The sequence below is a fragment of the Nesoenas mayeri genome (genome assembly GCF_963082525.1).
Source record: "Nesoenas mayeri genome assembly, chromosome: 20".
NCBI classification, from domain to species: Eukaryota; Metazoa; Chordata; class Aves; order Columbiformes; family Columbidae; genus Nesoenas; species Nesoenas mayeri.
Genome location: NC_137569.1, coordinates 2,320,760 through 2,336,491, shown reverse-complemented (window position 1 = coordinate 2,336,491; position 15,732 = coordinate 2,320,760). Strand labels below are relative to the sequence as shown.

Here is a 15,732-nt window from a genome sequence, read left to right as displayed (position 1 = left end):
TAATTAGCTCCACTTATTTACATCCCATTAATCAGGTTAAAGAGTTTGCTTCAACATAGGAGCTTCCTTCATCGCATTATGAGTTTGTTCACGAAATTTGGAAGGAATCCAGACGGTTTCTTCTGCAGGCCTGGCGCAGGGCGCTCTGCGGCGTTTGCGCCTCCCCGCTGTGCCACTGGCTTTCTGCGGGTGTAGCTCACAGACCAGGAGTTTTGGAGGAAAATTAGCCATAAATTGTTTGGTTTTGTTTTTAAACTGGAATTGTATAACGGGCTTTAAACACCTTGCTTTAAATTCTTCAAACCTTGCGGGTTGTATTGATCATGGTAGTGCCACACTTGCATCCTTCCCTGTCCGGACCTATAGCAATAGTTCTAAGATGCTAAATTTGGAGGGTGCTCTTCAGTTTTTAACATGGGCTCTCACTGCAAGTTCACATGTGTTCCTGAGGCAGGACAGGCAGAGAAAAAAGCTACTTTGCTCCATAAACTGCAGTGTAAACTGAGCCATCATAGGGTACTGGATTTCACGCTGAATCTATTAAAAAAAAACAGGCTAAATGCCCACAAAAAGCAATTCTACTCTTGTATGCCCACAGAACAGTTCTGCCACCTGTAAAATGTTGCAGCAACGTGGATTTGGGTATGTTTGGTCAAAATATATTAGATACAAATATAAGTTCAACATTGAGGCAGCCAAACAAGTTGTCAGAGAGAAGACGCAGCAAACGGGCACGGACGGGAACCGCATATGGCAAAATGACCTGAGTAGTGATGAACACTTACTTATTTTATACATGGACAGTTCTCTCTTGGAAGCCTGTTGTGTTAGTCTCCTGAAGAAGAGCTCTACCCTTCTGTCCCTGTGCTATGTGCTTTAGATGAATAAACCCAAGGAGATGTAGAGAACGGGTTTTGATTTGGTAAATCATGTGCAAGTTGAGCCTGAAGCTGTGCTGAGATTTATCATCCAGGCAAAGCTTTGACCCAGGTCAAGGGAGGGAGAAGAAGCTGGGATGAACCCAGCGCTGGGAAGGTCTTTCCTGGTGCTGCAGATGTGGAGCTGCATCATTCCAGAAAACAAGCTGTCGCTCAGACTGCCGAAGGCTTGGTCCCCTATTATAAACTAATTTTCAATATTATGCCTAGAGATGACCAAACTGCATTTGAAAGCTTACGAAATGTACTTGTCAAAGGAACGCATTCATCAGAGGATTTACTGATTACAGTATTTTTGGATGGAAGGATTTCTAGTCTGGTCTGGCAATTTCTGCATGTCCAGTTTGAGTGGAATATGGTCAGAGAGATCTGTCTCCAGGAAGCAGTTTCATAAATCACAATATTAGCTGCTTCTTTTATTTTTAATGGTTTGAGAACGCAATGTGAAGCTCCAGCACATACTCAGAAACTATACTGCAAATGTAAATATTGTAGCTGCTTGAAAACAAAGCTTTACAAGCAAAAGAGGTCACTGACCACTAATATTTTGTGAGTAGAACTTATTTTTGACAGAAACTGAAACAGCAAAAATATCTTTTTGCATCTTTGCCAATTTACGCCTTCTTTGGAATTAAATGTGTATCTAGGCTGACAGCTTATGTACAGCAGACTCCACTTAAGACAGACATGGGTCGTCTGGATAATTGGATAACAAGGAGAAAAGCTGGTTTCCCAATCAAGTCAACTAGCTGGATGACTGGAGTTATCATTTAGGTCACAAGGAAAGTAGATTTTTTGGGGGGTCATTTTCCAGATCTGGTTCTTCTCCCATCCACTGTCCAACAGCCCTTGGCAACCAGTCAGAGATGGAAAAGACCTGTCAGGCCATCTAACTCCCCTTCCTTAGGAATGCTGGATTATTCCTCATGTTTTTAGCATCCACCAGTTTGGTGTTTCCTGTATAACCAGCCTTTGGTTATACCTGTGAGGTGTTGCTGACCCTGATTTGCAACGCAATGGGGTGGGTAAGAAACAAAGACACTGGGAATATCTCCTCCCCAAAGTGGTCTGTGTGCCATGAGCACACGTTCCCCCCACTACCGCACCATATCAGCCCTGATTACTAAATAAATCTACGTGTCAGCTATGTCCTAACAGTTAAGGCATTAAAAGAATCTATTTATCTCTTGCCATTAAGTGCATGTCAGGACCAGTTGAGCACTTGATAAAGTCTCACTGTCCACCCCATTGCCCATTTTGTCTTGTTCACGCAGCGGACCTGAGCACCGCACATGCACGTATCGTTACATTCAGAGTTAGAAATGTTCATTAATTTGTGTTTCAATTCAAACAAGACTTTGCAAGTTTCATTAAATCCCTGTAAAATGTATTTAAGGACTGAAGAGAATCCAAAGAGCGCAAGCAGCAGCTCAAGGCACACGTAACATAAAGGCATGCATAAGTTAAAATAAGTCATTTTAGGATTATTAGAAGAAGGTTTATAACTTCCAAAATTTTGAGTCTACTGCAGAAACATAAACCCCATCTTTGGAACCAGTACCAATACATAAATCAACCCACAACAGGCAAATTTATGGTATCCTTTGCTGAACTCTTTGCTATCATTTCATTGAGGTGAGTAGGCAGAAGAGAATCCAAGCAAGGAAGAGCTGGGCTAGAAAGCTGAACATTAGTCAAAGATAATTCAGCTCAGCCTAGTTTTGTTAAGATGTCTGTGGTTTGGGGGAAGTGAAAACTATCCTACTTATTACGAGCCAACAAAGACACCTCTTTTCTTTGAAGCAGGGGTAATGTACCTCCAAATTTATCTTTCCACGCTCGTTTATTAACCAGCAGACAGACGCCAGCACTTTACCGTGCTCCCCAGCCTGACAAATGGCTGCGGGCAGCCCCGCGCCGTGAACTCCCCAGGCAAGAGCAGTTTTCCAGGTATCCTCGGAGCAGGAGAGGACTTTTTATGGCCATCTGGTAAGAGGAACAGCTCAAGAGCTGTTAGGGGCTGGAAGTGGAAAGGGCAGGGGAGTTCACAGCCTTATCACCAGGTTCTCTCTGCTGCACTGAGTCACCACATGCCCAAATCCCGAGAATAAAGCGTGTTAGTGATAGAGAGAATCCCACGACAGGCAGGAAAACACAGAGTAAAATGCCAGAGAGAGGAAGGTAGTGGGATGGGGTGAGTTAATACTCATGCTGCTCACTGTTGCTGCTTACATTTGCTGCTTTGAGATGGCATCTGTCTTACACTCACTTTGAAGATTTATGTGTCTGGAGCAAAAAGCAGGGAGAAATCTCTCTGGATGAATTTTAGCTCAGTGATAGCATCTCTATAAACAGTTCCTTTCTGTCTTCACACCTGCAGCACTGTGAGCCTAATCTTAGGGCAAAGCAGCTGGCACTCACTGCTATCAGCTGGGTTGGGTGAAAATGGAAGGAAAATAAAGACTGCTGGCTCCGACAAAGTTCTTGGTTTAGAATGTAATACAATGTCGAGTCCCCGGGGCAGTCAGCCACATTAACCTGGCACACCTGGCTTTAGCTTTCAGGGAAGGTATTCCCCTCACCTTTCCCCTAATGAAGGGGATACCATCCCAAAGTTCACTCTGTATGGGTCAACAAGGGTTGAAACAGGTGCCTTTGTCCATTTTCACAGCCTGTTTTTCCACCTTCACAGCCCTTCATAGACATGAGCTGATTAAACTCCACACCAGCAATGTGAGGCATCTCCATTTTCCTCGCAGAGATGGAGCACTGGAGTCACGGGCACCTTCAGTGCCTCAGCCAAGGCAACAAGCTGGGGAGAATTTGCACCAGATCTGTAACTGAGACCCATACTTAGTGTTTGACCAACTCCTTCTGCTAATACCAAATCTCAAACTGTCTTGAGACTCCACCTTTTTCAAGTAGATGAAAGATGGTTTGAAAGGTGACAAGCTGGGCTATGAAGGGGGTTTCTGCACCACTCAGCAGCTTGGTTATTGCTATTTGTACCTACAGACAAGGGCTTAAATCTGCAGCTGGAGCAGAGCAGGGAGAGCCCAGGGCAGCATGAACCCCTCGGCAACACGTGAGGGCAACAGCAAAAAGAAGAGCCAGCTCCTGCTCTCCACAGCCTCCTGGGATGGCCATGGCTTGGCACATCCACACGTCTCTGCTGGAGCTTGTCCCCTTTCTCCTTCCCAGGCGAGCTGCCAGCAGAGTGACAAGCGAGCTGGCAGCTGAGGTTTGAAGCCACCGTCACTATCAGCTGCTGGTCACAACACAAATGGTACAAAGACGGGCCTAGTCCTTTTACTGGAGGGCGTTTTTTCCAACAAGTCGAAATTAATGGAGATAATAAAACCACAATAACTGTGCTTTAACATTTCTGAGCATCTCCTACCGCTGGGCCCCTTCTGAGCAGCATAATCTCTGACGTGCCATTCCATTTACTTAGATGAGATAATTTATCAATATAATGGACGCTGATGAAGATGGATTAATTTGGATTACAGAACCAGCGCTTCGCAGGGGCTCTATCCAGGACACAGAATGAGGATGTGTGTGATTATGACATTGTTTGGGCAAGGGCAGCGATCTGCACTGAGACTCGGGTGCTCCCGAGCTGGGAGGAGAGCCCTTGTCACAGCTACATGTAAGAAAGCTCCAAGCACCACTATTCTTCTTCAGGTTACCTTAAGCCTCTCAGATGATGTTTATGTGATCTACCAATATTTTCTTTTTATACCGGGCTTATCTCGCGCTATGTAAAAAGTCAGCTAGTCAGAGAGGGAGCGTGCAGAGAAAAGGAAAAGCAAAACTTAAACAAAACAAAACAAAATTAAAAAAAAAAAATCACCATTGGGTGAGATGTACGTGATCTCTGATCACACCTCTTCTTTGTACCTGTTCCTGAGCCCACTATGTCCCTGCTGGGAGACTCGCACATCGCGTCGGCCAGGCGCTCCCGCAGGCCCTCCTCGCTGGGCTCCATGGACGCCATGTGGCGGAGGCCGAAGTTCTCGGGCCAGCTCCCGCACACCTCCAGCAAGGTCACGCTCCGGTCGAAGGCACCTTCAACAAACAAACGGGACACGTTTGGGACCAAACTCCTTCCAAACATGTTATTTATTGCATTGGAAAGAAAAGAACACTTTGCGTTTTGAGGTCCTGGGAAGGTAGTTTTAGCGTGTGAGTGGAAATGGTGTTAGCAGCACAGCGGGAGCAAGCAGAGCCGTAAGTACCGAACGGCTTTGACCGAGCAGTTGTAAGCAAAAAGATTAAATTAAAAATACAGACCCAATTCTGGTCTCACATTAGCGAGAGTCAGTAAATCAGCATAATGGCACTGATGGAAATGACAACAGAATCAGGAACCGTAATGTTAAAAAACTGGATGTATGTTACTAACTACGCGTTAAACAACTAGAAATTACGTTTCAAGTTGATTTGTCTTTCCCTGGGCTGCTGTTGAGCACTCTCCCCTCCTCTCATCTTGGACAATAGAAAAAGTCATTTCATCTTTGCTAATGGGCACAAATTGGAGCTAATATCCCTTTCTTGCTCTCGAGCAGAGAAGTGCACCAGCGCGGCAGACGGATGAGGGAAGGACGACTCGCTTTCTGCCTTGTGTTTGAAGCACATCTGTGCAAGGAAAAAGTGAGTCCCTCTTGCAGTCCGGGATATCTATGCATTTTCTCAGTTCCTGCGCTGCGAAATTTTAGGCCAAGCATGAGCTAACAGAGGCTCTTCCATCAGCAGCGCTTTCCCGAAGACGCTGGCTATTGTGACGGAGCGCACGTACCTACAAAAGATACTTAAAATAATTCCTTAACTTGCGGCTATTACCTCATTCGCAACGGGGTAGGATGTTCTGCTGAATGCAAAGATTAGATTCTGAATTCAAGATCACTTCAAAGTACAAATTAAAATTATTCTACTTTATTATAGAGCAAGTCTTCTGCTCAGGCTTACTTAAATCATTCCCACTCGGAACAAGATTACAGTTATGCTTTGTTGCTTCAAGCACATACCATTTACTCAACTATTCAGTAACTGAATATACAGCATTTATTGTGACTGGTTTCTGCCAGCCTACCGAGGGGAAAAAATGCAAATGCCAATGTTTCTCAAAGTTAAAAGTACATGAAACACGTCCTTGTTATCAGGCCTTTGGTTTTCCCCTTTGATCAGCCGTCAGAAACTATCTACACTTGTGGTCTGTGACTGTACAGCTTCACCGCACACCCCCCGCCACTGACAGGTGGTAATAGAAAGGGTGAGAGACCAAGCCCCGCGGCAGGCGTCCCTTCCTCTGATAACATCCAAAGTACCGGGTGATAACCGTTCGTAAACACTCGGCCGGCCGGTTAATCCATACATCAGCAAAGAGGGGCAGATAATTTTGAACTCTAATGGCACGGACTAAAGCACCGGGGCTGGCATGCAGGGATTTATATGGGCTGCAATGGTGACTCCTGGCTCCTGAATTTCATCGGCGCGCACGGCTTTGATTTATCTCCTCGCCTGGCTGCAGAGTAGATTCCTGGCACTAGAAAACCATCAACGCTAAAATGGACCTCTACAAAATGGGACCGTGGCTCTTATGTGATGCATGCACTTGAACTCTGGATGAATCCCAGTTTAAACCGAGAGGAGGAATGACCAAATATTTCAACTTCTAATGGGTCTTTGGATTTATAAGGTTACTCCAGCCTACTAATTTGTTTTAAAGCAAGGGTTCTTGAAGCTTGTTTGAACAAACGCAGTGAGGAGGCAAAGTAACTTTGATGATGTTTAAGTCTGCAACATTTCCCTATTGTCAGCTATCCTAACTGCAGAGGGAAAAGCAACATTTGGTCTTCTTTTGAGGCTTCTTTTTTCAAGTCATCCCTCTGTGGTTTCATCTGGCCCTGAGACCTCTGTGCCCTCCAAGACCCCAGTATTTCAGGTTTTTCGGATAGGACTGTTCATATACCAGGGAGTTACCGGGGGGGCTGTTAAACTCGCATCCCAAAACCCCAGGGTGGCCGTGGGGAGATGATGAAGCTCCCGCAGGTTTGCAGGGTTGTGCCAGAGATGAGAAATCTCTTCTCCGCTAGTGTCTGCCCTTATTCTGAAAGTGAGAAATGGGAGCATTTCTGCTCCTATAAGCAGACATATGAATAATAAGGCAAATGGCTTTTGAAGCTCTGCCAAGACGCCTGCGTATGTGTACAGGGAGAAACTTCATAAAGCGCTGGGCTCTGGCTCCTGAGATACTTGAGTGAGAGCAAAGGAGACAAGTGCAGCGTTACCTCCGCAATCAGGGCCAAGAGCTGCCAAAACTTCTTAGCAGCAACGTGTGAGGTTGCAAGTGTTAATGCAAATGCAGGTTGGAGGGATTAACTGCACAGAAAGTTTTCTTGTAAGAAAAAAACCCTGTAAGGCTGGTAAAGCTCTAGTTTTATCTTTCCTCCCTTTTCACTCCTTTGTAGTGGCTGGAGCGCATGTCTGGCAATGGGACTCACGGCCAGGCATCCTGCTGTGATTCACTGCCCTGCCTGGGGGTGATGAACTGGGGGACAGAGCTCTGTGTCCCATCACCTGCTCTGTGCTGCCGTGGAGTCCACAAATTCCTCCTTATTTCAATATATGCATTGATAAAATCGGTTCCACGTAAAGCTCAACACACAGATGTGCGACCGAGGTTACTCGCGGTGTGATGGCAGAAGATGGGACATTGCTTGAACAGGTAGGTCCTTTCCTACCATAAACCCCTGGCTGTGTCTCTCTTTGACATGAAAGAAAACTATTTCAGGATCAACAAGACCGATTATCATGGACCTTCCCATTCTTCTTGCTGTTGCATCACCAGACAGTAGTACAATATCTCTTTCAAGGCAGAATTAAGCCCTGGGTATTTTTACGCCTTGGAAAATTCCTCTGTGAAGTGCATCAAATGGCAGATGAGCTGGTCACTCCCCAGGAGCCTTTGGGTGCTTTGTACGTCGTTACCGGCGGCACCCGAGCTAATGGCATTAAACGTACACTGATAGCAGCTCCCCATATCTCTGCTATTTATTAAATTGTAATCTCTTCCTGGCTGCCTTGCTCTCCCCTTTTCAATCCCAGTATCTCAGCTGATAACGTATCGAATTCCCCATCGTCGGCCAGAGAGAAGTTTACAAATAAACCTCCGTGGAGTGTCCTGCTGTCAAAATCCCCTAAACCCACAGCCAGAATGTAACCGCAGGACCGAGGCGGCCGAGAAAGCTCCCGCTGATTCAGAGGATTACCAAAGGGTGGAGAGAAGGCGGCTTCGCCCCGGCCTGCACTGCCACACCGCCGAAATGTGTCAGTAGTTCACCTATCGTGCGGTGATTTCGAGCCAGCAGAACGTTTCCTTCTCCCCTTATTTACTGAAGATGAAACCGGGTGGAAATTAAGACCATCAGCCTCCTTTGTGCGATGCCCGAGCACCATCCCAGATCCCCTGCACTGCAAATAAAAACCAACCCCAAATCAAACCAAATGGAACGAGCAGAAATTCTGGCTTGAACGCCGAGGTCGGAAGTGCTTTGTTTTGCAGTTCCAGCGTGTTTAGCTGTACACTGCCCCAAACACCCCATGCTAATTCTGCTCCACAGACAGCATTTTCCCATTAAAACCTTAATTTTCTCCTGATACCAATCTCCCATTCCTGTCCTTCCACTGGCATTTGCTGCCCAACGAGAGCTGTCCTTTGCTCACGCGGAATCAGGCCCCTCATCTTTCTGCTTCACATTTCTCGTGTTTTATTAATGGCAAAGGCTTCTGTTATTACTCATACCAAATTACCTTACTTAGAAGCACAGGATTTGTCTTTTGCATCGCGATTGTTTCAAGGCTTTTAATATAAAAGGCAAATAAATTCTACAGAAAGGGGGAGGAAAAAAAATCCCACACCTTGGAAACATCCTTTAATTTCACAGTTAGTCCTAATAACAAATGACCGAGAAAACCAGAGCGGCTTCTTTTCTTCTCTGAAACCTCTAGTAGTAAAAAGTATTTTTACAAAATATTTTAATGCTTCTGCTGTGTTATTTTTCTAAGTCAAAATAGCTAAGCTAAGTCTTTCACCATAGCCCTTTAATTCGAAAGCCAGGGGAAATTTTTTTCATTAAACCTCTGGACGGCTTTGTTTAAAATATGAAATCAAGTAGCTCCATTTCCTGTCTTCTAAGGAACAGTAAATCAAAAAGAGCGAGTTCTCCAAAAATACAGTAATGGTTCTATTAAAGAGCTTGACAGTTTTGAGCCTCACCTTGCATATTGCAACATACGCGTGAGCAAAAATAACAGAGTAAATAGGAGAGGAAATGACCCGCCAAATTTAACCGATAAAAGACGCATCCTTCTGGTGAACGGGATGGGGTGCGACCCCCGGGACGGCAGACCCTGGGGTGCGAGTGAGATGGTCTCAGAGGGAGAGAAGAGGCTGCCAGGCTGCCCATCACCAACCTCCAGACTTTTCTGGCCCCTTCGGAAGCCGGAGGGGACTTTGAAGTGAGTCCCGACCCGCTGGGCCCCGGACACGCCGGTAACCGCAGCCCGAGCGTGACGGAGCTGCCCAGAAATCCTCAGCCGGGAGCGAGAACCCCATGGGCGTGTGAGGAACTGGCCCATGGAAATTCCTTCCCCAAAGCGGTGAGTCAAATTGTAACATACCCCTTTTAAATATTAATGGTTGAACTTTCCTATGGGCTTTGCCAGCTCGCTCCCGTGCCATGAGTTTGTTGCTCCAGGGGGAATGCCGCAGAGCAGCGGCTCTCGGGGCTGGAACGGGACCTGTGCAAACGCCTTATGGAAGTGGCATCTCGCCCACCTGCCCCGTATCTGCCTTTGGAACACTGCTGGCCCGTGCAAATGCCTTATGGAAGCGGCATCTCGCCGACCTGCCCCATATCTGACTTTGGAACACGTGCCCGTGTTCCCGATCCCCCCGCACAACACGTGCACGTTCGCTTAGGTCTGATGGGATTTGCAACAGCTCACCTCCGCGTCCGGCCGCTAAATCAAGGTGTGAACGCTCATTATTGCCTTTGGAAACGGCGGCAGGAGCCGCAGCCTTTGCGAGTGACTCTTTCCCTGTCATCTTCCCTCCCACGGAGTTTCTTTTTTTCCAGAATCGCTCACAGTTCTGCTATAAACAGGACATTACTCACCAGCTCTGTATCCTGTGAGTGCATTTAATTAATGGAGACTTCAGCCGGGGTGCCCGGGCCCACAGGGAACGAACACTCAAATCCCTTTGAACTTTTGGCGAAGCGAGGCTGAGAGGTCCCCGTGTCCCTCCCTCAGCGCTATGGACTTGTAAACAACAATACTGTTTATTCCTTTGTCGTTATTTCTAACCGAGTTTTAAGCAAACAGGAGGAGCGGGGTGGCCCTGGGAGCCCTGTGGCCAGCGGCTCGGTGAGGACGAAGGCTGGTGGGCAGGGAGGAGGTTGCCACCATCACCCACATCGGATGTGGCAGCGGCCGCGTGGTCCCGCTGCCCGGCTCGGGATGACAGCCGAGGCCACGGATGGACACGTTAAGGATGACGGCGGTGCCGGACGATCTCAGCGTCTCCTCCGGCCCCGCACAAGGGGTTAACCACGGGCTCAGGAGAAGCGTTTGGGACGATTAGGAACACAGCCAGCGCTCACAGCCATCGTGAAGGCTTTCAAATGTAGAGCTAGGCTGCAATTTTCAGAGCTGGAGCAGCGAGATATTTTTATAAATACATAAATCTTTTCAAGGAAAAACAAATATAGAGCAAAGAATGTAAACATTATTGTAAAATGCATAATAAAAGGTCTGTTGTTTGTTAATTTTGCTCCTTATTATCCAGTCTATCTGCACCACCGATGTTGAAACATGGGCCTTTTTTTTTTTTTTTAAACTCCCTTATTCATTTAAAAATAGTTTCCTGCATGTTATATGAATAAGCAAAACCTAAGGTCCTAAATCCAGGAGAACTTTGAAGTATGAAACCCATGGTCTATGGGAACTATGTTTTCATTAATCAAAGTAGATGTTTCTAAAGCCATCAGATTTATCATGACTGGATTTCATATGTGAAACCCAATATACACACAGACATACACTGCTTGTCCTTTTGGATTAGTTCTGACCTTTTACTCTCCTTTCTGAAGGATCTGCCTTTCCTCAGTGCGGGCTGCCCTGTTTTACCGCGGCATCCGCCAAAGGAGCCTTGACAAAGTACGTTTTCAACTCTCCGCTCTCTGCGCCTGAGTACGAGCCTGGGTTAAGGTCAAAATATAAATGATTAAGTGTATTTATTAAACCCTGCCTTTCCCTTGAATGCTCCCTGCGACTGCTATTCGCCATCCGAACCGCGGTTTCACGCCAGCCCGCTGGTAATACACCTGGCCACCAAACGAGGGACCCGAGCGTCACCGCGGCCCCGACGCTGAGCCCCGGGCTGGCGAAAGCTGAAGGAAACCCCCCAGAGCCCCCCGAGCATCGCCGAGGGCTCCGGCAGCCCCGGCCGAGCGCAGGGGTTAGCAAAAGGACACGGGAGAGAGACGGGATGGTTTAAAAACCAGAGGCAGGATGTGACATCCATCCAAAGCAGGACTCAAAACGATCAAATGCAAAAAAATCCGTGTGCGGTGTCACCGGGGAAATTTATGCCGTGGTTTTGCGGTACCAGGAGCGCCAGGACTTTGTCATCTTGCTTTGAAGAGTAATGAAGGGGCTGGGGCGCGCGGGCTCTGCTGCAGGCACCGCGGGGAAGGGGCGGCCGTTTACAGCCCAAGCAACGCAGCACGTTGAAAAATAACATAGTTGTATTTGTACTCTTTTTGCGATACTGGATGCAATTTATTTAGTGGTTTAAAAGCAAAAAGAGATGGAAACTACAGTATAACTGGATACTGTTCTGATTTTAAAAACAAGCTACCCCCTCATAATAAAATTAATTTCCAAGAAAAAAGATGTTTTCCCCCCTTGAATAGTAAGATTCTTGCGTATTTTAACTCTTTGCTGTATCAGAATGCCTGGAAAAAGTCAGCAATGCTGTGATCAACCCCAAACCCCCTTAGAGATTAATGTTTCTTTACATTTAATTCTGACATAAAGCGGAGTGTCCCGAAGAACAGAGGAGTCTGAAGAACAGAGGAGTGTGAAGAACAGAGGTGCCTGCACAAGCCGGGTGGCTGCGCGACACCAGGAACTTCACCTGATGTTCTTTCAACCTCTAGGTCTGGAAAATTCATTAAAAAAGGATTCGCAAAAGATCTTCAGCACTTTTTAGTTTGTGCAAGGTTGGAAATGTTTTCCTGTGGTATTCGCATACTTATAATTCTCAGTCCTGGTTAAAATTAGAAAATCCAGTGACTTTTTTTTCCCCTTGTAGAGTTTCCCACTCTCTGAAGATCTACGACTCGGTTAAGCTTGCAATAAGATGATCATTGAGATTTTTAACAATGCCTCGGAAATTTAAACACACAGCGAATTCCATTAAATCTCAGTGGAGACTTTTTTAGATGAGTCTTTATTTTGCTTTCCTCCTCATCTGAAGCAAAGCTGTGATTTTACGACGCTGAAGCCTTTTGTATTGGCTTCAGCGGGAAAAGCTGCGTAAGATGCAGGAAAGATACATCTGGTATTTCTGTGACGCTAAATAATGATGGTTATTGAAATGCCAAGCCATTTCTGGGCTCTTTGGAGAGGTTTGCAGGCATTCCCTGCCTTAGCGAGCTCACTGTGCCAGGTAGAAATATGCCAATTCCACTGGAGAGCCTTGAATAATATACTACTTCCCTTAAGAAAACAGCAAGATTTATCTTGCTTATTATCAATCTCACAGCATGTGCAAATGCACATATATATATATATATACACACACACATGTACAAAGGACACATAACGGATTATAAAAGGCTCATATTTACCCACAAGTAAGGAAAGATCTGACAACTCATCGGGGTTTTCTGGATAACTAAGATCTTATGTTACACTTTGAGACACAAGTGTGGATTTGTCATATTGCTGGAGAATTAGTGGTAACCGCCTGAGCCAAGGAATTTAATTCTGATTGTTTCACTTGAATTAAAAAAATCTTAGCGTTGAAAAAACATTGGAACGGTGCTATATACTAATATATCACTCAAATTGTAATAGGAGACTTTTTCTTGTGTAATAGAGAGTGTAATGCTTGGAAAGGCCGAGTTCACTGTGGGTACAAATCCTCCGCAGCTGAATTGCAGGGAATATCGTGTATTAAACCTGCTCCTAAGGAGGGGTGAGCGCTTCCCCATCCCAGACTTCTGCTGGGCTTTGGGTCAGTTCTTCTTTATAAGTAACATTCACAAACAAGGGGAGATAAAGGGGCTGTTTCTTATCGGTCAGGAGAAAGTTTGCAGAGGAGAATGAGCAGGAAAGGGGCCGAGCGACCATCGAAGCGCCGGAAACGAGCAATTTGCTTTATATATCACCAGCAACCAGCTCAGACTCAAATTGAAATACTTTTATGCATTATAAGAGCAAATATTTCCCTAGTCTCATATCACCTTTTCCAGATGAACCATTTCACAACCCAGCTGACATATAAACAGCGAGCAAAATATTTTCCTGAGGTGCATCACTAATCCCACTCGGGGCCTCTAATTTGTAATTTATTAGTGTTACCTCACTATGAGATAATGTACACATCGCTTCCAAGCTACTGTCTAGGAAGTACTTGTACACAGGATAAATAAATCTCACTTGCAAATATGAGGCACCCTCTGGGTGTCTGGGAGGAGCTTGGAGGCTTCTGATACTTTCTGTAGCAAATCTCAGTGTGTTAACATTCAATTTATTAGGGTTATATCTAAGGCTCTGTGCACAGCCTGCTGTAATCACAACCTCTTTACAAGTATTTTAAAATATTTCACAAACAGCACAAGATGGATTCAGGTTATTAAACCAGACTGATGGAAATGTTTGTGTTCGGGGCAGCTGAGCAGCTGCTCTGAGGATCCAGCACCATTAACGTCAGGAACCGGTTTGGAAACTCCTGATACTTATTAATTAAGTGACCAAGATCGGGGAAGAGAGATTGCAAAACACACCTAGAGAGCCAAACTCCCAGCCATGGCAAAATAAGTGATTGGTGCTGATATAAAGAGCTGTATCGCTTGCACCACTGAAGAGCTGGAACATCACGGTTTAGGTAACTCACCCGAGGTCACTGGGCGAGTCTGCGCCAGGGCTGTCCAGAAAGAAACATCCTGCCCGAGGACAACCCGGTGCGGTGTCACATCTGCTCAGAAAACACAAAGGGACCTCCAGAGCCACCGAGCCCTGCCTGGCAGCAGGTCCCAGGTACCTTCCCATAGCTCTGGGCCCTTTGGAAATCGCTCACTCCAAGTCTCTGGATCCCTCCAAGAAAACCAGGACAAGGCGTTTCTTTAAGGACTACAAAGAAAACGTGAAATTTTATGTTTAGAAAACACTAAAAAGTCAAAAAACCCTTCAACTTGTTTCCTTGTAAGCCTTCCAAATCTGGGAAGAGAAACTCTTTTGGCCCAATTCTGAATTCACGAAAAGCACATGCCAAGTTGCATGACCTGGTTACCCAAGCTCCAGCAAGGACCGGACCTACAAAGCACTGAGATCTCTGGTCCCAAGCCAGCTTAAGCATATACTTAATTTTAAGCATGCAAACAGCTACAGAGACTTCAATGGTAGTATATATATGTTGAAAGTTAAGAGTGTGCTTAAGTGTGCTACTGGCACGGGGCCAGAGCACTTGGAGACTCGTAGTACCAAGGTCTGATCTTCTCGCAAACCTCGTCCAGGGGATTTGAGCCCAGCCAGGCAGGACCCAGCTGCTCAGGAGCCAGCAGACCCGTCCTCGCTGTCTCAAGTTTTCCTCTGCACACATTGAGGAGGTTTTGCCCTTGTCACTTATATTATACATCAGACATCTGGTGGCTGGATAAGGCAGAGCGACGTTGCAAGGTGAGATGATGGAGTGAAAAAATTATTGCAGCTGGCATGTCCTAGCCTAAGGCTTTCGGTCATTTAACTCATCTCGCTCTCATCCTCAGCAAAGACTGTACTCAAAGGGCAGGAGATTTACCCTTCTGCATGCCTCATGTTTGCACTTGGCAATTTGCAGTAACAACTCCAAATGCAAACAGGAGTTGGGCAACGACGGCTCAGCGTTTACAGCTAAAAGCAAAGCTTTCAGCAATAAGCAAGAACTACTTAAAATAAGTCATACAAGGACTTCTAGAGCCATGAGTAACACTGCCACTTTTTCACTTGACAACAGCACCCTGACCTCGGGGCTACGGAAATCACAGAAGGTGACTAGAAGGGTGAGCACACAGGGCGTTATTCTTACAGGGAAGATTCAAATTAAAACCTTTCTTACCAATGTCCTCAGATGATGGAAATGGGGGTTTCTCCCTGACAGCTTCCCCAGGAGGGCCCGATTCAGCCCCCCAGCTCTGCGCACGCTTTGTAGTCCCCTCTAAATCCACTTTATAGCACCAACTGCCTTTAGCACCGCGGCAAACGTGGGACCACTCACACCATGATGAAGGAAAACCCATCTCTCCCAGGGACCCTGGCATCCAAAACCTGGTACTGGTACTGTGACCTCCGGGCTTGCAAAACCAAAATCCTCCTGTGCAACCAGCTTTACTCCTTGCGAAGAGTTTCATGACCAGAATGACGCTGCTTGCCAAGATGGATTCTGAGCTGCAGGCTACCCTTCTTGTGGACAATAAATATTCCACTTAAATCATAGCTTGTACATATTTAAAAGGATAAA

At 46.0% G+C, this 15,732-nt stretch overlaps 1 protein-coding gene across 2 annotated transcripts in view; it reads right to left on the bottom strand.

Annotated features, from left to right (window-relative positions):
* The window catches only part of BCAS3 (BCAS3 microtubule associated cell migration factor), a 282,873-nt gene that overhangs the window by 16,377 nt on the left and 250,764 nt on the right, over nt 1-15,732 (bottom strand). For both annotated transcript variants that reach the window (XM_080357114.1, XM_080357115.1), the window contains exon 23: nt 4,842-5,009. In XM_080357114.1, the coding sequence (XP_080213240.1) occupies nt 4,842-5,009 (168 nt within the window). The remainder of the gene's footprint in view (nt 1-4,841; nt 5,010-15,732) is intronic.